At 41.3% G+C, this 22197-nt stretch overlaps 1 protein-coding gene and 1 non-coding gene across 2 annotated transcripts in view; both read right to left on the reverse strand.

Moving 5' to 3' along the window:
* Positions 1-22197, reverse strand: part of GADL1 (glutamate decarboxylase like 1) — a 171334-nt gene that overhangs the window by 47550 nt on the left and 101587 nt on the right. The window contains exon 14 of the mRNA XM_046002877.1: positions 14225-14314. Coding sequence (XP_045858833.1) covers positions 14225-14314 — 90 coding nt within the window. The remainder of the gene's footprint in view (positions 1-14224; positions 14315-22197) is intronic.
* LOC123941076 lies at positions 16762-16863 on the reverse strand. Its single transcript, XR_006818171.1, has one exon. It is a non-coding gene; the product is annotated as a U6 spliceosomal RNA (small nuclear RNA).

The raw sequence follows: 22197 nt of genomic DNA on the forward strand, positions 1-22197 counted from the left end.
AGCTTCATAAATAAGTTCAATATGAAAGACAATATCCTTCCATTGATTTTTTTTTTTTTGGTTATAAAAAGAACAAAAATTTTATAGGATATTCCTATTAAATTAATTTTAAACCTTTGAATGAGGGTATTAGACAATAAAATATTTTATTTAATATTACTTTTATGATAATAGCATAGGCAACTTTATTATATGAAATATTTTGCAAAGTTGGAAATTTCTATATAACATATGCATTTATATTTTATATTTATACTTAATATATTCATATTTGTCTTTAATAAAATAACTAGTAAAACCATCTTATATTTAACTTCATACCAAAAAATAAATTAAAAAAATAAACTGCTTAAATAAATTCTCAAAATTTAGTTCTCTTAAATAACTGAGGATGTGAAGGGGGGCAAATCTCTTAATAGAGTTATAGAAGATTTGAGATCCAAGGCATTTTCTCTGTTCAAACCAGAAGAAGATACACAGTAGAAACTAGTTGCCAAGACATGGTCTGATAGATTCTAGTATTTAGAGTACAACAGAAATCATAACCCAGTTTTGCAACATAGATTTCACCTGCAATGTATGAGTGTAAGAAAAATAAAACCCCAGGACCACAGCATTGCAAAGTAAAGACAGAGCAGAGCTTTCTTCTGTACAAACTGAGAAGCCATTCCCTGTTAGTTATTGTTTAATCTTTCCTGTTCTCTTTCATAAAAACCCCAGTCTCTAATTACCATTTTTCTAAGCCCCTTGATCAACACATTAACTAGGGACACAAAAAAGAAACACCTTGAGCACCCAGGTGAGTGTTGGGCACATAGTAGGCGGTCCATATACATTTTTAAATGAAGGAGCAGATTCAAATGAGAATTCTGGCTCCCCTCTTCTCCAACTACAATATTCTGATGCACCTTTATACCACCTGGCCATTGTCTCCCCCCGGGGTGGCAGACGGAAAGACAGTCTCCATCCTGAGTTAAGCAGGTGATACTACAATCCACTGAAGCCAGTTTTGCTGCCATACTTCCAGCATTGGAATGATTCTGGCCCGCCCCATCCCGCCTGGAACAGCGGAGTGCTATCATTTCTATGACATCCTAGATAGGGAGACACTTGCCTAAGAACCAGAGCCTCAGTTAAAGATAAACAGTAGGAAAAGTTGCAATGAAACCAAGAGAGGTTTTGCCATCTGGAGTCAGACCTGTAAATGTTGACTTTACATTTTTTTTTTCTGCCTTCTGAATTGATGATGATCTGGCCGACAGAACACAATTAGACAACACCAGCTCCACTAGACTTACACAGAGACAGAGGAGGTGGCCTCGTCCAGGACAAAGTTAGAAGAGCAATTAAAATGTTCATCTTCCCTAAAATGTTTTCCTTATCAAGTTGCCCTCATCCTGAGAAAACCCCATAGGGATCATCACTCATGGGATGTGATGACTCTCCGTCCCTCCTACACATCAGAAGTCAGATAAGAAAGACGATCCTAGGTTGCCTGCGTGGCTTAGTCAGTTAACATCTGCCTTCTGCTCTGCTCAGGTTTTGATCACAGGGTCCTGGGATCGAGTCCTCTATCGGGCTACCTGCACAGCAGGGAGTCTGCTTCTCCCTCCAATCCCCCCCAACTTGTGTGCTCACTCTTTCTCACACGCGTGTGCAAAAATAAATAAAATCTAAAATTAAAAAGAAAAAAAAACAGATGATCCCAAGACATCACTCTAGACAAGCCCAATCAAACACTCAGGGAGAGCAGTATTTAAAAAAACTTCTGTGGGTGTGCTGATGGGCAAAGCAAGTGAGAACAGCTATGTCTTTAGGAAACCACTCTAAGTGTGGAAGTAAGTCACCCAAGAGGGTAACACATTAGTTCACACCTTTATCCACGATCCATTCATTCAGCAAACATTTATTTGCACCTACCATGTGATAGTAGCAATGTGAGAAGATGCAAAGAAATAAGGATATTAACAATCGCCCCCTCCCCCTTATTTAACATCCAGCAGAGAACCAGGACTGGCTTGGTGGGTAGGCAACCTGTGCAGCTACATGGGGGCCCTGAGCTTCGAAGAGCCTCACACTTGGCTTTATATTGTGCCATCACCACCTTGAAATTCTTGGCAATTTCTGAACAAAGGGATTATCATTTTTATTTCGTATTGGCTCTCCACTAGCCAGGCCTGGGATATCGAAGCTCAAATACGCTGAACCCAGTGGAACATTCTGCCTCACGTTGTGCTTTTCCCCATCCACCAACAGCATCATTAACACAAGGGAGGGAATCTTGGGTGATAACGGGGAGTTTCAATGCATCATCCCTGTGCTAAAATTCATCAGTTGTTTCTTCCTATGGGGAACTTCTCAGCACCTGCTCCTCTCTTCCCAAGATTGCCACCATCTTTTCCACCCTCAAAAAAGTTGCTATCTTATAGCAGTGGCCAAGGAGGAGGGGGAGGGGGGATGGAGTGGGGGGATGGGGCAAAGGTGTCATAAGGGTATTTGGGAAGTATTCCCATACTCATGTGTCAAGAAATGCTTCCTGGGCAAGCTGAGGGGCTGACAGCCCAATTTTAAGATGGGTTCATACACACAAATTCCCTATATCCTAAGCCAAAAGCTAGAAGTGGCCTAGAGAAGATTCGATCCTAGCCATAGTCCTTCAAGGAAGGAAACAAGCATACACCTCTGGGGCTTCCAGGATGAGACTGAGCATGAGGTAAGCTACAGAGGAGGAAGGACGTAAGAGCAAGACACCAGAGACAGAGGGAGCAGTGTGAGAAAATGCAGGGAAATCAGAATACTAAAGTTCATCTCCGTTATCAAACACGGAGTCCTGGGGCTGGCTTCAAGATGTCACACAGGGCCCCACACTTGAGAAGGGCCTCACGCTCAGTTTAATGCTTGCTGTCACTGTCTTGAAATGCTTAATAATTTCTGAGCAAGGGAGCCCCCTATTTCCATTTTGCACTGGGCTCAGCGCTGTGCAAAATGGCTTGCATGCGCTCTCTCATTTAATCCATGAAAATCCATAATATACTATTTTAGTGTGATTCCTGAAAGTAGGGTACCTGAGGAAGATGAGCAGGAGACAGAACAAGAAGGTTGAAATAAATTGGACCACCGCAGTCCCTGAATGATTATGGGCTCTTTTCCTTTGAGACAAAGAAAATGTGAAGGAGTAACAGGATGATCAGGGTTGTATTTTGGAAAGTTTATTATTATGAGAACATATAAGCTCATTTGGAGAGGGGCAATGAGGCCTTAAGAAGACATTTAAGGTTCATACTTCAAACATGGGGTAACAGGATTAATAACGGAAATCAACGTTTAACAAGCACTTGCTATGGAAAGTGGTTTAATCCAGGTATTATACTATCCAATCCCTGTCAAAACCTTTTAAGGAAGATATTTTTATTATCCCTATGCTGCTGATGAACGAGAAGAGGCAAGGGGACAAGGCACTTTCAGAAACTTGTCCATGGTCACACAGTCAATGAACAGTGAAGGTATTGTTTATTTAGCTCCAGATCTAGTGACAAAGTCACTAACAAAGTCACTAACAAAGATGTCTTTTTAACTGAACAAAAAGTTCTGAAATACATTTGGAAAAATTTAAAATACAGTATTAAAAAATGGTGTTTTAAAGAAAAGTCAAAATGGGGGGCTTTTTATCCACTTTGGGAGCCCATTATGAAGCAACGCCTCTGAACACCTTTGTTCCTGGCTCAAAAACAGAAACACAGTCGATACAACAGACTGAAAAATCCAGCAGTAGAAGAAAGTATTTTTAAAAATGTAACATATGACAACATGAGCTTTCTGTAATAAAAAGTGGTAAGAAAAATTACTTAATAAATCAAACTAGAAGAATTATATAATAATTTGGGGAAGTGTCCAGGTTAGAGTCATAGTTTACACTGTATACAAAAATAACCTCCACCTGGGTTAAGGAGTGAAATACAAAAAAAAAAAAAAAAAATGACAGAAAAACCAGCAGGAGATGGAATGGAATATTTATCAGATTTGTGAAAGACAGTAACTTCAGTTTTGAAGAAGTGGAATAAATCATGAAGGGAAAGACTGACACATTTGAATACATAAAAAATTTAAAACTTCTGTACAATGAAAAAACAGCAAGACTAAAATAAAAAGGACATTATACCGAAGACAATGTTTGCATTCCATCTGACAAAAAGGGCCTTAAAACTCAAACTATATAAACCCTCATTCAAATTCATAAGGAAAACATCAGACCTCAAAATATAAATATGGAAGATAGGGGGAGGGGATGAAACAATGAATACAACGAGAAGTAGAATCCGTAAGGGAAAAAAAATTAGAACATCGTTCAGCCCACCAACAATTAATACAATAAAAGGTAAAGCAAATTTAAGATATGATGTTTCACCTTCTCTGAATAGCATTCTCCACCACCCTCCCCCATTAGCTGGAAACCTGTGAACTCATTCCTTGCCCGTGGCATTGTAAATGGTTACAACCTTCTTAAAAGACAGTATCACAACACACAACCAGAGTCAGGCTGAAAACCACATTGATTTTCATCATCAGAAATGACGTCCTGAGCACTCTGTCTCCTGACATAATAAAAGCAAGAGTGAGTGTGAGCCTGGACACGTTCGTCCATTACCATTCATGATGGCAAAAACACTATAAGCAACCTGAATGCCCAGAATTATGGGAATGGTTTTATAAACTGTGACACAGGGTGCTGACCAGAGTCAGCCCCTTTACGCTTTTCTTCTCAGAAGTTTAGTCCAGACGGATGGAGAAAGAGACAGGAAGTTGTGTGAGGGGAAGGGATGCTCGATGAAAATCATAAAATGATTGCCTTCAAGGTTGTCGGAGCCTGTACGTGTTTTTTGATTGAGGGCAGCAATAGCTGAGAGAAAACGAATGCAAATCTGAGAAGGAGGGAGAGTGAGGAGAGAGGGGAGAAGGTAGAAGAGAAGGGAAGTTTCGGGGTAGAGAGATTGCCCATTGGAGGAAGTCCAGGATGGGAGCCCCAAAGGTAAACATAGAAGCGTTTGCTCTGGAAAGAGGAACTCCGTCCTCTGGAGTAAAGATGAAAAGACAAGCAGAAACGCATTCAAGGTGAAGACAAGGACCAATTTGATTTCCTACTCAGGTGAGCCTTTCTGGGTCTGGCAGAATCTAGAAGCACCAAGTCTGAAATTCTAACCCACGTTGCAACAGCCTTTCCTAGGTCCCTGTTCCCTGGAACTCTTCCCAGCTCGGAACGGGAAAATGAGCAAAAGGGCCACCAGGGGGCAGGTTTGGTTCTGGCAAAAGACTTCAAAGATCCTTTGCAAAAAATAAAAATAAAAAATAATAATAATTAATTAAAATAATAATAATAATAATTTCTTTCAGCTCTGGGTCCACTCTTTGTTTTGCATCAAAAACTATAGCATCGGTTCCAGAGCAATTTCCATAATGGTTGTGTGTGGGTATGAATTGTCCTCCATAAACTCACGTGTGCACAAAATGTCACAGTACTTTATAGCCTTTGAATAAAATTAAATCCCACCTCAAGCCAGGGTCCTACCAGGCCGGACTGAAACTCTGTCTCTGCCATTATTACAGCTCCCACAGTCCCCAGGGGTCCTAGGGTTCAGTCAGATTCAGTGTCAGTGTCTAGGTGACTGCTCCAGTATATGATATGCTTAGAATCTGAACCAGCAGGATCCCTTGTTCTGTGGTATCTGTGCCATGTCCTTACCTGTTAGGAATGAGCAGACATTCCAACATCAGGAACACACACACACACAAACACGCGTGCGCGCGCACGCGTGCGCACCTCCTTAGAATGCTCACAGAGGGGAGCGGGAAGTCATCCCTCCCTGGGGAACTCACTCTCAGCACTCCTCTTTCAGCCCCTTACCCTTCTGGGCCTGCCCCTCTGCTTCCAAACTCCTTGCCTTCCTCTCTGGGTCTCCTCACCGGCCAGCTGAAGCTTTCAGAAAACCTAGGAAGACAGACACCTCAGGGCTCCACAAGTCTCAAGAAGAGGCATAGAGCCCAGAGGCCCCATCTCGTTCTCAGGATGGGGAACAGAGAAGACACAAGAACAGAATTCACCCAAACATCCTAAGTATGCTGTCACATTTGCCTCAAGATTGCCATACCGAAAACCTTGTTGAGGCATCCGAAAGCAGGCGGCCATGAGATTTCTTCTTCTGGTAGATGACACAGAACTTGGGCATCCCTCATAGTTCATGGCGGGCTGAGGACTGACCATCACACTAGCTGCTGTGAAAGGACAAAGACCAGGATGGGACGTGGCCTCATTCAAGGAGCTTCCAGAGACACTCACACAGAAACAGTAGCTAAGGCCTGATGAATGTAGGTAAGAGTTTCAGATGAAAACCAGAAGGCCAGAACCCACTGACAGGTACATTGCAAATTTTTAAATCATGTGCCAACACGCAAACCATCAAAAGCAAAGGAGGGTTCAAGGAAGGATCTGTGGATCTAGTATCTGTTGAACAGTGAGACTGGGGCCCAGCTCTGCATTCCTGCTGGGCCATCATCATTAGAAGCTGAGTGGACACTGCCGCCTCTAGCTGAGGCCGCTGCTCTCTCCTCCATCACACCTGCCCTATCGGATTATGGCCAGTCTACCTCCCTTACTTGGGCTACTTGTCTGTGGGTGCTTGAGTTGGCCACCTCTGACCCAGTAAACGAAATAAAATTATACTCAGGACATAGCAATGCATCCTGGACTGACTAAGTTTCTGCCTTTTCTCAGTGCGCATCCTGACCTAGTCGGAAATTCAGAATTATTTTTCAGGCGGCCCTAGGATTTGAGCAGAGACTAAAGAAACTGGCATATTTCAGCTACCAAACTGGTTCATACGCAGTTGCTGTAGACAAGGCCCGTGCTACTGCCAGGACACAGCAGAGTGTACCGTGCTTGTGTGCTGAACCGGAAACCAAGCTACCAAAAGATGTTTGGAAATGCAGCTTTCACTCTTTCGTTTGGCTTCAGTTTCCATCACTGTTATCAAGATTGCCAAAAAATAAAATAAAATAAAGTGCCCAGTGGATCGGCCAGTCCCAGGGAGCCACACACAGGCCCATTCTTCTTTCAGAACCCATCTTGTCCCGACCTCAGGCACGTGAGCTCAGCCTCAGCCCGCAGAGACACCTAGCTTCATTTTGCTCAATTTTAATTTTCAACGGATAGGCCCAGTTCCAAGTTTCTTCCACAGTAACTGAGAAGAGTCCATGAAAAGAAGAGTAAATGAGAAGAAACAAGAGAGGGGAGCCTCATAAACATAGGAGAGGAAACTAAAAGGAAAGAAAAAAATTTTTTTTAATGAGGACATCTGTACTTGTCTAGCTTTCCTAGGGAGTTTAGCTCACTAGCCTTAAAAATTCTGTTGGATGTATCTAAAAATAATGCTTAAAGTCCCAAAGACCAAAAAGCAATATAAGTAAATAAATTAATAAGAACAATAATCTAAAAATATGTGTTCTGTGTGCTGAAAGATGTTATTGAATACATAGGAGAGCTTGCTGGGAACTCGCCCATTGCACATGCATAGCCAACAAGAATGATGTTAGGATCTTTTGTTGGTTGAAATTGTATAAATACAAAAGGGTATAGCTATCTAGAAAGACTGACTTAAACTAGGGAAGAGCAATGAGCATAAACCCATGAAACATTCAGAGTATCCCATGTCTTTAGCAGAACAGACACCCCAAATTCCCCAGCTGATTTCTTGTTTTGTTTTGTTTTTTTAAATATTTATCTGTTTGTTTAAGAGAGAGAGAGAGAGAACAGGAATAGAAGGAAGAGGCAGAGGGAAAGGGAGAATCAGGCTCTCCACTGAGCAGGGAGCCTGATGCAGGACTCGATCCCAGGATGTCAGGATGATGACCCGAGGGAAAGGCAGATCGCTTAATCCACTGAGCCACCAAGGTGCCCCCACAAGCTTATTTTTAAAGAAGGCCATGCTTACACCTGATGCCCCCAAGTGGTTCCTTGGCCCTGAGCCACAGAGTGACACAAGCAAGAACAAATGACTACAACTAGTAGCATATCAGACAAATTGTAGATAAAACAGCTCTGTCTGAGAGGACACTTAAAAGGACAGCATTTCACCTCAGTCTTTACCCCACTGAGCCACCCAGGCCCCCCGTCACCTCAGTCTTTAATAGTTTGGGGGAAGAAAATACAGTATCTACAAGTCGTAGGAAATTCATTAGTGAAACATTTTTAAAATCTACATTCCAGCCACTATCAGAACAAGAGTCTCTCAAGTCGCATTCAGAAATACTTCATGTAAAGGGCACGTCTATATTAGATTCTCCTTAAATATAAATTTTAAAGAAAGCGCAGCTTTAAAATGAGTTCCATCCACAAGGAAACAAGATTTTTTTTATAATAGACGAATCTATTATAAATGTCATATCACATTGTTAAAAGAGAGACTCATCCTTGAAAATTAAAAACAAAACACTGTTGTATCTTTAAAGAAAGCTGTTTTTAGCTCGAAATCCAAAAATGAGTGATTGGCTATACCAATGTCACAGATGGTGATGGAAAGAAAATTAGAATCAGAATCCTCAAAAATATACAGAAGCTCTCCAAATGTGTATGAACTCTGATGTGCATACACGAACACACATGCAGGAAATAAATGGAGCAGAGCAGGGGGGCACTGAAGCCCTGTCAGCACCCCCAGAAAGTGGCCTCTTGGGTGTCTTCCCCATGAGGCTCCCAAGGAAGCCCAACACCCCACCCAGATTATGCAGTCTCATCTTCAAGTGCTGTTAATCAGAAACCTGCCAGGGAGAATAGTAAATTCCCTACAAAGATATCTGGAATAGCATATCAAGCTATATCACCAAATAAGCAATAAAACAACACACCCATCAAGTAGGTTCTAAAAGATTTATTTTTCTTCTCCTGTTGAGGAGAAAGGCGCCTGTAATAAATGACTAACATTAGTCACAAATCTGCAGGTCAGCAAACAACCACAACAAAATAAAGTTGAAATGACCACATATGAGTACAACAAGACAACTTGTTAATTACTGTTAAGGATGTAAATTCGTTTGGTGCAATGCAGAATTATTTATGAAATGTTGATGAAGGAGGAAATCTGCATCAGAACATTGAGTAAAGATGAGACAAAGCAAACTGATGGGATGTTCAAGTACATTCTCTGGGTCTTACCCTTCCGGGTTTGTCTCTGCAGAATCTCCCTAACTCTTTCACCCTCCGTCTCTGATCACTGGCATGAGGCTTCTGAAGAAACACACAGACAGAAACTTATTTGGGGCAGTCACTTTAGAGAGCAAAGCAGAATCTACCGCGATGCTGGGAGCCCTGGAAATCCTGTTGAAGATCTCACCATGGACCACCAGTGGTAATGCCTCTGAGCCTAAAATCAGTGCAGATAGTGTGGGTGTTTTCATAAGTAGAGAGAAAGAGAGATGGGAAGAGAAGACAAATTATATACTGCATCTGGAAACAAGTCATGAGAGAAAAGAATTTGCGAACTAATTGATTAAAATATCGTATAATCATCATCTCCAAACAAGGCAATCCCCTGGGGTGTAAGAAGAAGAGATTAGAATAACTCTAAATAATTAAAATTTCAAAATTCATCCTTAAAAGTGATTATGTGCATTTTTAAATGCATATATTATATTTTAAAGTAATACATGTAGACAATTTCAAAACAATAAACACGTATTGGGGCGAATGCTCAATTTATTTATTTTATTTATTTTTTTAACTGTTAGCAGATTGTAGTTGATACCTGGGTAGCCTCTGCGTAGGCAAACACTCAAGGAACCCAACGGTTTCATGAAGTCAATAATTCCATACTTCATTTTATTTTTATTGTCATTGCTGTTACTAGTATTTTGACGAAAGCAATACATGTTAATTGTAGAGAATCAAGAGGTTGAGGAAGAATACTAAAGAAAGGAAAGTCTATCTCTAGAATCTAAAATAAATCTATCTCTAAAATATTTTGATGTTTGTTGTCTGCCCCTTATCTAACCATATAAGCCATAGTTCATATGTACATAAGCATCTGTGCACATAAAAACACATAATTTTTTCAAAATTGGCATTATACTATAGTGGCTATTTGTATATCTCATTTTTTTCAATTAATAATAACTTATGAATATGTTATTTTGGAATAGAATTGTAATTGTCTAGGCCCTAGAAATTTGCATATAAATTATGTACTATAATTTAACCAATTTTCTATAGTTGAATACTTAGATTCTCTTTTCAATCTCTTGCTATTTTAATATTTGATGATCAGACATGAAGGCCCTTGGATGCCAAGAAGAATGGACTCAATTTTATCCCGTGGACCAGTCACCCTCCAGGGAAGAGCTCTGGGCAGATGTTTTAGTTTTCAGAGTGTGTGGGGATTGCTATTGGCATTTAATGGGGACACAGAGAAGTCACCTGCCTTGGAATGTGTAGAGCAGTCCTGAGCAATTAAGCCTTGTCCTGTGTCTTGCCCAACTTTTCAATATCCTACTGGAAATGAATGAGGTGAGAAGCCTGATTTGTCATTATCCGAGCCCATTTTCTAACCCCGTTTTACCTACACATGCAAAATATTCTGCACCCATTTTTAACAAACACTAAGTTTTCTACTACCCTGTAAATCAAAGAGAAAAAATTGTTTTCTTCAAAGGTTTACCAAGAGTTGTGTGCCCCTTCTGAAAATGGTATTGCTAAAGCACTCCACGCTTGTTACTTGAAACAGCAACATCACCGACTTACAAAACACGGTACTGTGGGCCGGTTACACTCCCTGTGGTTCTGAGGGCATGTGTGAGAATCTTACCACTCACTTCCTCATGTCCTCCAGGGCCGTCCTGCCCATGCATGGTGTAGAGACATACATATCCGTATTACAAAGATCAGTTCTCCTTCATGTTTTATGCAAGGACTTGTATTACCTTTTTACAAAATTAGGTGGAGGTAGGTCACCTTTCCTATTGGTCTCATTGGAGGAGAGTAAAGGAACGTCAAGGATGTGTATTATGAACAGCGGTCGTTGGGTGCAGGGGTTGGAAACTGCTCCTGAAAAGAGCAGAAGGCCATCAGAGGCTTCCAGAAGAGCGACGTGAGGAAGCAGAGCTGGAGGTATGGAAATGCAGAGAACAAAGAAAATAAATGGGGCAATGGGGATGGCACCAGGCAAGGAAACCAGAAAGGAAGCAAACGCGATGCGGGCAGGGAAGGCAGGCAGACCTAGAATATCGGAAGCTTGCGAACCTAAGAAAGTGCATCTTAAACAGAGAAGTGTCTGGAACTCAGTGACTGAATGTAGTCTCGCGGAGCAACTGCAGAGGGGCTATGTTCGCAAAAGTAGTCTCACACACGTGCACGTACGTTGGCCAGCACACACACAGACACACACTCACATGCTCTGAAACTCCGCGTTCGTTATCAAGGAATCCCTCTCCCTTCCCGCTGCCAAAGGGAAGACTCATCACGGCCACTGATCCCGCCGTCTGACAGCTCAGCCTGACACTAGCCTGAATCAGAGGGGCAAACCCTTATTCGGTTTATTTATTTGTTTGTGATTCTCCATCCAAGATAAACCCCAAAATAAATTTTAAGTGTGTTTCAAGTGCACTCTGGATTATAAATCATATACTTACATTCCCATACTAAAGTAAGCAGAAAAGCACAAGAATCAGATATATATGTGTGTGTGTGTATATGGACATATATATGTATGTATATATACATATACCTTCCTTCCTTGTCAAATCCATGCATACACACCCACACAAAGACAATAAAAGGAAACTAAGAATCTGTGAACCGATGATTATATGTTAGCAGCATACACGCTTACTAATCAGAAGTGACCCTAACAATTAAAATAGTATGACATTAGACGGGACAAGGAAACCATGGTTCTAAATGACAGCAAAACATTCCTCAAGGAAGGCATAGAGAGTCACAGATATTCACCATAAAAGAATCAGTGCTGGAGAATACTGGGGATAGAAGAGAATGTCCCAATTCATACTTAATTTCCAGTTAAGGTGAAAAGGTTATTATCCGATTAATAATCTGATTTAACATGTATATCCGCCTTCACGTTCAAACTTTTTTGAGAATGGATAATAGAACTATTTCTTCACATAAAGCAAGACAGAGTCTAGAAGAAGCCCAAATGCACTGGAACTGTTTAGTTTTCCTGGTGCATGTCCACACAACAGCACACACTAAAATACAAAGAACACATTCTTGGTTGCTTTTCTGAACAATGAAAAAGTGAGAAGAATGGCAACCAGATCTTCCTCAACCCTAAGCAATTATTCCTCCATGTCACAAAAAAAAAAAGTCAGTTGTATTCATCAAAGTACACAGTGTCCCTAGAAGCCTCACCATTACATTTTCACACTGTCCTTTTTTTCCCCTCTTTTTCTCCTTTATGGGTTACTTACCGTCTGAAATGCATTCTGTAACACTGTTCTAGTTGCTTAGTATGACAAAAATGAAAGACAAAGCCCAAGACAAAGCCCGGGACTGTTAACTGCCTGGCATGGGTAATGAAGGGTTTTTCTAGGCAAAGGAACAGATAGCAGCATCCCTCTCTCCCCTCCTCTGCTGCAGGATCCCGGGTTTGACAATGGGTAGAATATGTATATATTGGGTTTATATTATGCTACAGTGTAGGAGGTTTAATGAGCCATGAAGAAACAGAAAATGACTTGAAGCTAAGAGGAGATGCTGCAGGTGCGGTTAGAGCTGGTTAGGGCTTCAAGGCCTTGGTCTTCCCTCTTCCTCTTAATTAGCCACAAATTCCAAGCTCCTTGTCATGAAAGACAAGGACCCCGTGACTGCCCCATTGCACCCCTGGGATCTTTGAATCACATTCTCTTATGTCTCTAGGTCATCATGCAATGATTCTTTCTGGAATCTACTTCTCTACAACTGCCCCCAACAGGTTTCTCCTGATCGTTTAAGACTTTAAATGTGTCACACAGAGAGGTAGATAACCTTTCTCTCAGCAATCAGTGCAAACAGGGTTCATCTCCATCCGGGCCTTTACTAGTTACCTTCGGTCATCCCCTGACTCACGTGTCTCCCCACTTACGAGCTACTCAAGGGCAGGGGCCAAGTCTTATTGATGTCCATGTCTCCAGTTCACAGCATGGCAAGCACTCAGTAAATGTCTGCTGCCTGCCTGACTGGGAAGTAGAAGAGCTGCTAATTGCTGATGAAAGCTATTAAACAGGACCATGGTTTTCTCACAGAGGATAGGGAGAGGTTTGCAGGTCAGACCTCTTACGAACCAGGGCCATGGAGGTGGCTGAGCTTGAGAGGGAAGACTCAAGGGGTAGAGCATGACCCAACTTTGATGGTCCTAACCGGTTGTGAATTCCCGCTCTCCGTATCACGGCCCCAGAATCCTCAGGGCGAACTCCCACTGGCTCACTTCAATACCCACCATGTCCACGCAGCAGGGGGGTGGGAGCAAGTAGTGTTGGCTCACAGTTCTTGGAACTGGTGTAGAGGCAGGGATTTAACTGGTAGGACCATGCCAGGAGAGGTGCAGGGGAGAGAAAACGAGTCCCGAGAGTCGGGGGCTTCTCCTCACTCGGGACTCTCAGCCCTCACCAGCTGTGTGTGGAGAGAATGTCAAGCCCGTTTGGTTCTATGATCAGTTGAAACCCATTGCTGGCATCTCTTTTCTTTTCTTTCTTTCTTTTTTAATCACATAAGCCACGTGGGCAGAAGACGCTTCTGTCGGTGGAAAGAACAGAAGGGCTCACACTCACAAAGGGTACCAGATTAAGGTTTTTAACGTTATCTCTAAGTGAGGTGATGTGAGCAGTCACAGACGCACACTGGTGTAGTTGTACAAAGAAGCCATTCATGACGGAACTTTAACCTTGTGTCCTGTTATCAGATCATACTTTCTGAAGTACGCTGGGAATGAGAACTTCTAATGAATCCTATGACTATCTTGCAAACAGCACCTTATTTGGAATTCATGTGTGGATCAAGTAAGTTACATTGTTCAAGCATAAACAGTACTGGCAACTGTTTGGCATGTCATTACCTTTCAGGACACTAGGAGCCACTTCTCTCCATCTTCCAGAGGACTTACAAGTACAGAATTAGTCATAGGATCGATAGACAATGGAAACGGAATCATTTCATCAAAAGGAAAAATGCGATGTACTTATTACTTACTAAATTGAGTTTCTTCCAAAATTCAGGTCCTTCCTCCATCCCTCTAAGGCTCGGTGGAATGTACCAAAAGCAAATATTGGCATATTCAGGCTGAGAATCAAAAAAAAATTGAGAGTTGTTTTCTTAACCTAAGATTAGTCTTAGAGCGCAATTAAGCTCTTAGCTACTTTCTTTAAGAGTTGTCATGTGTGTGTCACATTGATAACAAATTAAGAATCTGATAGACTTAGACACTCATTCCTCTTTGCTTCTGATAACAACCTACTGGGAAATTTTCTTATCAGTTGGGTGCACCTAGAAGGTGCTCTTTCCTCCAGGTAAGGGATGAACACAAGATTGGGAATATGCATAATAAAATTTGAAGCTGCCTCAGCCAAGCTCTGACCATTGGTTAGCACCTGATACACATATGCCCAGAGATGCCCTGGTTTTTCCTTCTTCAACGCTCATCCTTAACATATTTCTTACACCACCATATCCTGCCAATAAGTCCGTGTCTATGTAAGGTAGCCAAAGGTGCCTCCCATTACCTGCTATCCCTGACAAATGGAAAATCCCCACTTGTCCATGAATTGATAACATACGCCATACTTGGACTTCACTTAACCAGCCCTGCTATGACCCTAGCCATACTGTTTTGGGAAAAAGAACATCGCCTTGACTCTTGGCTCTCAAGTCTCAGTAGCAGTCTCAAATATCGCTTAGGATGTGAATCAGCTAGGGGGCTCATTCAAATCAGATTCTCAGACCCTGTGCTCAGAATGCCCAGAGTCTGATGTAGTCCATCATAGAAAAGGCTGGAGAACTGGCATTTTACGATGCAGCTCAGGTGATTCTGAAATAAGTAGTGCATGGTGGACATTGGAGAAACTTTGATCTAAAGTGGCCATAGTCCAATCACCATCTCCAGTAATCTGTTTTGGTTAAACATGGGATAAATCTTCCAGAACAGACTTTAGTCTAGCTAGTGTCACATAGACAAAATTTTCTACACTAACATTCATCCTCATTGGACAAAAACATAGACTTGTCATTGGCAATCACAGGACTTACATGCAGTGACCAGGTGCTTTGGAAAATTATGGTGGGGGCTTACAAATCAGATACACAGGAGAGATTAGTTTTTGGAAAGATTATAGGTCACGCTTGCCCGCTCAACAGCTTCCTCATTTGATTCTTAGCAGTGACAGTATTTGAAATAACTTCCATTTTTCCCCACAAACACAATTTGTAGGTAATGACCAATGTTATAATAGTTCTCAGTAGCTGTCGGAATTATGCTCTAGTATCACTATAAAGTTTCCAAGTGTTTCAGAAAGATGAAACAGCTATCATCTTATATCTTAAAATCAAGACCAGTACTATAGTTCTGATTCTAGTGGATTTTAAATCACAAGTGAATGCCCAGGATCATTACCAGCTCAACAAGATAAGTCCTTTAACCTCTGAAATTTGAAACACGCTTATTGGATTTGATCAAAAAAAAAAAGGAAAAAGAGCCAAAATCTTCAAAATACAGAGTAATTCAAAATGGAGTACTATTTAATTCAACTCAATTTCTGCAAACATTTATCATAAGACTACAGTAGTCTGTACAAATCCACACAATTTATACTTGGATTTCTGATATAATTGATTTGGTTTCTCTAGGAAAGAAATGTACTGGCCTTTGAAATTCTTTACTCATTAATGTGAATAAATCTTTTTTAAAAGTAACTAGGGTTGATTAGAAAGTAGAAGAAAAATACAGTTATTATCCGTCATTGGGTTTTAGGAATTCACATCTTTATATCAGTGACGATTTTCTTCCAGATCCCATTTATGTTGTTATTAATTTACTGCCGCTCAGCTCAAATCCACACTCCGTATGCTATCGAAATGGAAGTGGACTCGATAAATATTTTTCCTTGCCATCTGGTCCAGTCTTAGACTTTATCAGCAGAGGGTGCTGGAGGGACACTGAGAAGGAAGAGGTAGCTCTTCCGGGTTCCGGTAGGCTAATCTCATGGATCTTCTCCAGTGTGTGTGGGTTTTTCAGCAACACTGGTGCTCAGCCACAACTGGACCCCCTGATAGCTTCCCCCCAGGACCACCCCCTCAGATGGCTTCAGAGCAGACTGATAGGTACCCTAAATGGCTTCTTCTGGCACACTTCCCTCAAGGGGTGCCAGCAAGGCACCTTGCTTTGGATGGCTTCTCTGGCTCCCCTTGTGGGTAGCTTGAGTGAGTTTCAAGGTGCAGCTCTGAAAAATGGCTTCCTCTAGCACTCTGGAAGGTAGATTCTGGGCAAATCCTGGGAGGGGGACGTCTCCATGAATTCTCTGCCCTCCAGTGAGACACACTGTACCCTCTCCAACTAAGACTGGATCTCAGCCCTGGGAGGGAGTAGCCTCTTGCCCAGGTGCTCTATCCCAGTTCTAAGAGTGGTGGCTGTTTTCTACAGCTGATATTTCTGTATTTTTTAGGGTTCTCGTTTTCCCTTATGAAGCAATCGCCTGTTAATTCTACTACTACTACTACTACTTCTTCTTCTTCTTTTAAATATGAGATGCCTCACAAATTTGTGTGTTATCCTTGCACAGGCCCATACTAATTATCTCTGTATCATTCCAATTTCAGCATATGTGCTGCTGAAGCAGGTACAATAATTCTTTATACTGTACTTTCCCACTTCAAATTACTGTGCAGTTTTTGTCTTCTTATTGGACCCTGACTAATACATCATTAACTCATTATTTTCATTTGCATGGCAACATCAGAAATCATTTTGCAGTAGTTTTTACCTACTACCGTATCTGTCCTATGTTTCATAAGTTAGGACCTAAGCCTTTTAAGTCAGCTTTTAAATTTGTTTTCCTTAGTTTCTGTTTTGATATTTTTGAAGTCACATATCTAGGAATCCTTTTGCCTGGTTTCTTTGAGAAGGGTGTGGTGTGGCTTCAGTGCCTTGGCATTTGAAAACTGGTAAATTCTTTCGCTCACTGTTTTTTGTTTTTTGTTTTTTTTGTTTTGTTTTGTTTTTTTGTCTTTTAAAGATTTTATTTATTTATTTGACAGAGAGAGATCACAAGTAGGCAGAGAGGCAGGCAGAGAGAGAGAGGAGGAAGCAGACTCCCTGCTGAGCAGAGAGCCCCATGTGGGGGGCTCGATCCCAGGACCCTGAGATCATGACCTGAGCCGAAGGCAGAGGCTTTACTGAGCCTCTGAGACACCCAGCCACCCCTTGTTTCATTTTTAAGATTTTATTTATTTATTTGACAGAAAGAGAGAGAGCACAAGCAGGGGCAGCAGCAGAGGGAGAGCCAGGCTCAATTCCAGGACCCCAGGATTGTGACCTGAGCCACCCAGTCACCCCTGGGGCAGTCCTTTTGACACATCATCTGACTGGAGGAAATTTGATCTTCCTTTGCTGGAATGCCTTTACTGTCATCATTTCCAAAATTATTAAGATTTGGAAAAAATATCCCTTTGAATATTCATAAGGAACATATTTGAGTTTTTCCTGTCTCTTTGCCAGCTTGAATTTGATAAAGTGACTTTCTTCAAAGAGCCTTAAGAGTACTAAGGAGTATTTTCAGAGTAGAACCGTTCATTCCCCTTGTATAGGAAAGCTTGACCTCTTGGGTGTCTTAGGAGCACTTGAGTCTATGTATTCTAACACAGTAAAATTGAGAAGGCATAAAACGGAATCCAAGTGTCTACAGAAGACAAGTGATAGTGAAGGGTACAAAAACACCTGTAGCGGTGAAAATATTGTCACACCTTTAAAAATTCATGGAGGGGCGCCTGGGTGGCTCAGTGGGTTAAAGCCACTGCCTTCGGCTTGGGCCATGGTCTCGGGGTCCTGGAATCGAGTCCCACATCAGGCTCTCTGCTCAGCGGGGAGCTTGCTTCTCCCTCTCTCTGCCTGCCTCTGCCTGCTTATGATCTCTCTCTGCCAAAATAAATAAATAAAATTTAAAAATTCATGAAGAAGTACAGAAGTATCACTAAAAATAGATGGACACATTTTATCCTGATTTTCAAAGAGAAAAAAATAGATACAGTCTAAGAAATAAAGCAGGCAGCTTTGAGGTCAATCCCAGCAAGGATTACGAGCAAGCAATAGGAGACCCGTTGGGAAAAGATGTCAAAGGTCACCAAGACATTGTAGCTGGCATTCTCTAAAACCATGTCACATCAAAAGAAATTCATCTCCTTTGCTTACAAGGTCTTTAGATCACAATAATAATAATAATAAAAGACAAAGCTAGCACTAGGCATTTTAATAAGTAGAAATGCAGAATCTAGCAGATAGGGGGATGTAATCATGTAAGTATAGAATGGAGAAAGGGGGCATGGTGGATTTTCATGGACTTTAAGCTTTTTGATTTTAAATATCTGATGAAACTACTGAAAAATTTCAAAGGCAGTGCTGAGGAGCACAAAAACTCTGGGTCTTAGAGTCACTCAGATATGGTTTGAATCCCATTTTCACCAGGTCTTTGCTTGGACAAGTGTTGAACACATTAATCTCCAGCTTCCTAATCTGTGAAATGGAGATCCTATCAGCTACTGCACAGAGGCGGTTTGATGAGCACGGAGATTATTTCCAATATTTACTACTGTATCTGGCACATAGCAGGCACCCTATTAGCATAGCGACTATTATCTGGAGCTATTTTGGTAGAAAGAGATGTCCTTTTCAAGTAGATGAATTGTCCCATTTAAATCTGTACTAGGTAAGACACGTCACTATTTCTGCATACAGTATTTGAGGGGGAATGTTCAAGAATTATAGTCCGTCCATAGAAGGATAACTGAAATGTTCAATTCAATAAGTAGAATTTTCTGTGTTCTAGATACCAGACCAGACGTGACGATGAGAAAAATGACTTACACTGTATGCTCATCTCTGGGAACTCAGCAACTAGTAATAGAACTAGGTACAGGAATGAGAATTACAAAAGAAATTTCTCGTAATAAGAAACATTTCTGGCAGCAGGAATAGTGCACATGAAGAGGCCCATGTATACAGAGGGATGGCAAGGATTTGGAATGGATAGAGGACAAGGTGAAGAGAGGTGAGGATGGACATGGGAATGAGCGTCACTTCACGAAAGGCTTCCTCATCTGCCATGCTTGGGAGTTTGGGCTTGAGGCAATGTGGACTCATGGGAGAGTTTCAATCTAGGGAGATTTCATTTTAGAAAGGCCCCAGCGTGGCTGCCGTGTCAAGATGGGTAGGAGGGACATCTGAGACTGGAAGGGATGAGTTATGAGACAGGGCCAACCTGAGGAGTGACAGGAGCCTGGACTGAGGCAGTGGCTTCAGGAGTGGAGAAAAGGGCTCAAGATACATTTAAGAGAAGGGGAAGGGAGGTAGTGAAGACAACATCAAGATTTTTGTTTGGATGGATCATAGTTCCCGTGAGTAGAATCTGGGAAAAGAGAATGGCTACACTTCAGCTTTAGAAATGTTGAATTTGCCTGGATGGCACAGTCAGTTGAGGGTCTGATTCTTGGATTCGGCTGAGGTGATGAGATGGAGCCCCATGTCAGGTCTCCCTGAGCACAGGGTCTGCTGGAGAGTCTTTCTCTCCCTCTGCCCCTCCCCCTAGTAAATGACTAAATCTTAAAAAAAAAATACTGAAGTTGGGGTGCCTGTGGGAGTCTAAGTGAAAATTTCAGGACATGCCTATCTACAAAGGACCAGAGTTTAGAAGACAAGACAAGGATAGAGCCATTATTGAAGTCAATGATAACAACGTTTAGAAACGGATTAAACCTTTCAGGCAGAATGTAAACACAGTGAAGAACCAAAGGCAGAAGAGTGGAAAATATTATCCTAGCTGGGCACCCAGTTGAACAGACCTCCTTCATACAGAGACTGAGGCGGGGGGGGGGGGGGGAAGTCACATGGAAAGGAGAAAAACGGGGAGAGAAATTCAAAGAAACCAAAACAAAAGAGCATTTCAAGCGGGAAGGAATCGATAATGGTGTAAGAGGCTACAGAAGTCCAACAAGATGGAGGTTTTAGAATGTGCTTTGGGTTTTGTAATTAGAAGAGGGCTGCAATCTAACAAGTCTAGATAAAAAGATAACTATAAGTTGCAAAATGCTTGATACATATTAATAGTAGGGGTCAATAAGTAATAGAATATGAATAATTAAAGGTCGGGGGAGAGTTGTCTGACACAGGAAGTGTTTAGGAAGAGGCTGACTTTCTGTTATGGTTGCTGTCAAGAGAAGTTTCCTGCCTTGAGCAGGAAGGTGACTAGATGTCCTTGAAGCTCCTTGATAATCTGGCAAGTCTGTGAAACCTAAATAATTCTTCCTAATGTGGAACTCAGGAAGAGAAAAATAAACAGTTGAATAATTAGGACTCTCCCAAGAGATCAAAATAAAATATGAGAATGATAGTATAGGAATGAATGTACCTCTAGGAAAACATCTATTAGATCTTAGTTCTCACACAGAAAAACAGAGAGATGATTTTCAGGGGCCTATGAATAATGTAGAATTCATTTGACGTGATAACTTTCAATCATCTTCAAGAAGATGATGCATTACTTTTGCTCTCTTCAGGAAAAGATATTCAAGTATGAGATATTCAGTTTTATTGTGTTCATTTCCTGTTTTCAATATTCCACTTAACATTCTATCTGCTAGAAAAGTGAATGAGTAGATATATTCATTATAAATCTATTTATTACCTATGATATAAGTAAAATTTTATATGTACAAAAATATATAAATATATATATAATTATAGGCTTTCCTTTTTCCCAAACTGAAAGACTTAGTTTCACAGACTATAATCAAATCTCTCTCCTCTTAAGTATGCATTAGGGTTATATTTAATCAATCCAAAGTAAGCATTTGTTAACAAAAGGGGTAATTGCCTTGACACTTATATGTGAGATTCAAGGTCTAAATTTACATTATTTCTCCAAATGGAACACAGAGAAGAGAGGCAAATGCAGATCACATACAAATACCCTTGTAAGAAGGAATTCTGGAGCACCGTTGAGAAAGCCACCTTCACTGTTTTGGGGCCATCCGGCTCGCATAGGTAAAATAGCCAGGACAGGAGGCTGCCTGAGGGTGAAAATCCACCTTCACTTGCATGACAAGGTCGTGAATATTTGCAATTCCCTAAAGATGATGGTGTGAGTTTCCTCCCTTTTTAAGCCTTTAGGAAGAATATATAAATAGCTTCTAAAACAGTTCACCTTTTTTTTCCTCACTTTTTCTTTGAGCTCTATCAAAAGATTGCAGTTCCAAGGTATACAGCACTTTCCATAAGCACCATGGCCCCCGCAGCCAGAGAAAGAAAGAAATTCAAACTTGTAAAAATAGAGGGAAACTCAACCTCAGGGAAATAAAGAAGGCAACTCAAACTCAAGAATATTTAAAAAGTTACTCGGACTCCAACTTCCAGCCATCCTAGAGCTGTTATTTTACCCCCTACGTGCTTAAGTGTGCATCTCTTAAAAATATACACATTTTCTTATGTAGTCATAATGCCATTGTCAGACCTAACACCATTATCAGTAATCCCTTGGTATTATCCAATAGCCAGTTTCACATTAGAAATTTCCCAGCTGTTTCAAAATTTACTGTTCACGGGGCACCTGGGTGGCTCAGTGGGTTAAAGCCTCTGCCTTCGGCTCAGGACATGATCCCAGGATCCTGGGATCTAGCCCCACATTGGGCTCTCTGCTCAGCAGGGAGCCTGCTTCCTCCTCTCTCTCTGCCTGCCTCTCTGCCTACTTGTGATCTCTGCCTGTCAAATAAATAAATAAAATCTTAAAAAAAAAATCTACTGTTCACAATTGTTCCAACTGGGGTTCCAGCAGCCCCACAAGTTGCACGTGGTTAGTGAGCCTCTTCAGTCTCTATGGATCCCCGGGATCATCACTCTCTCCTCATTAATTTTTCTTCACACCACGGAATGTTGAAGAAATGAGGTCAGTTATCCTGTAGAATGT

Source organism: Meles meles, chromosome 4, assembly GCF_922984935.1.
Source record: "Meles meles chromosome 4, mMelMel3.1 paternal haplotype, whole genome shotgun sequence".
Classification (NCBI taxonomy): Eukaryota; Metazoa; Chordata; class Mammalia; order Carnivora; family Mustelidae; genus Meles; species Meles meles.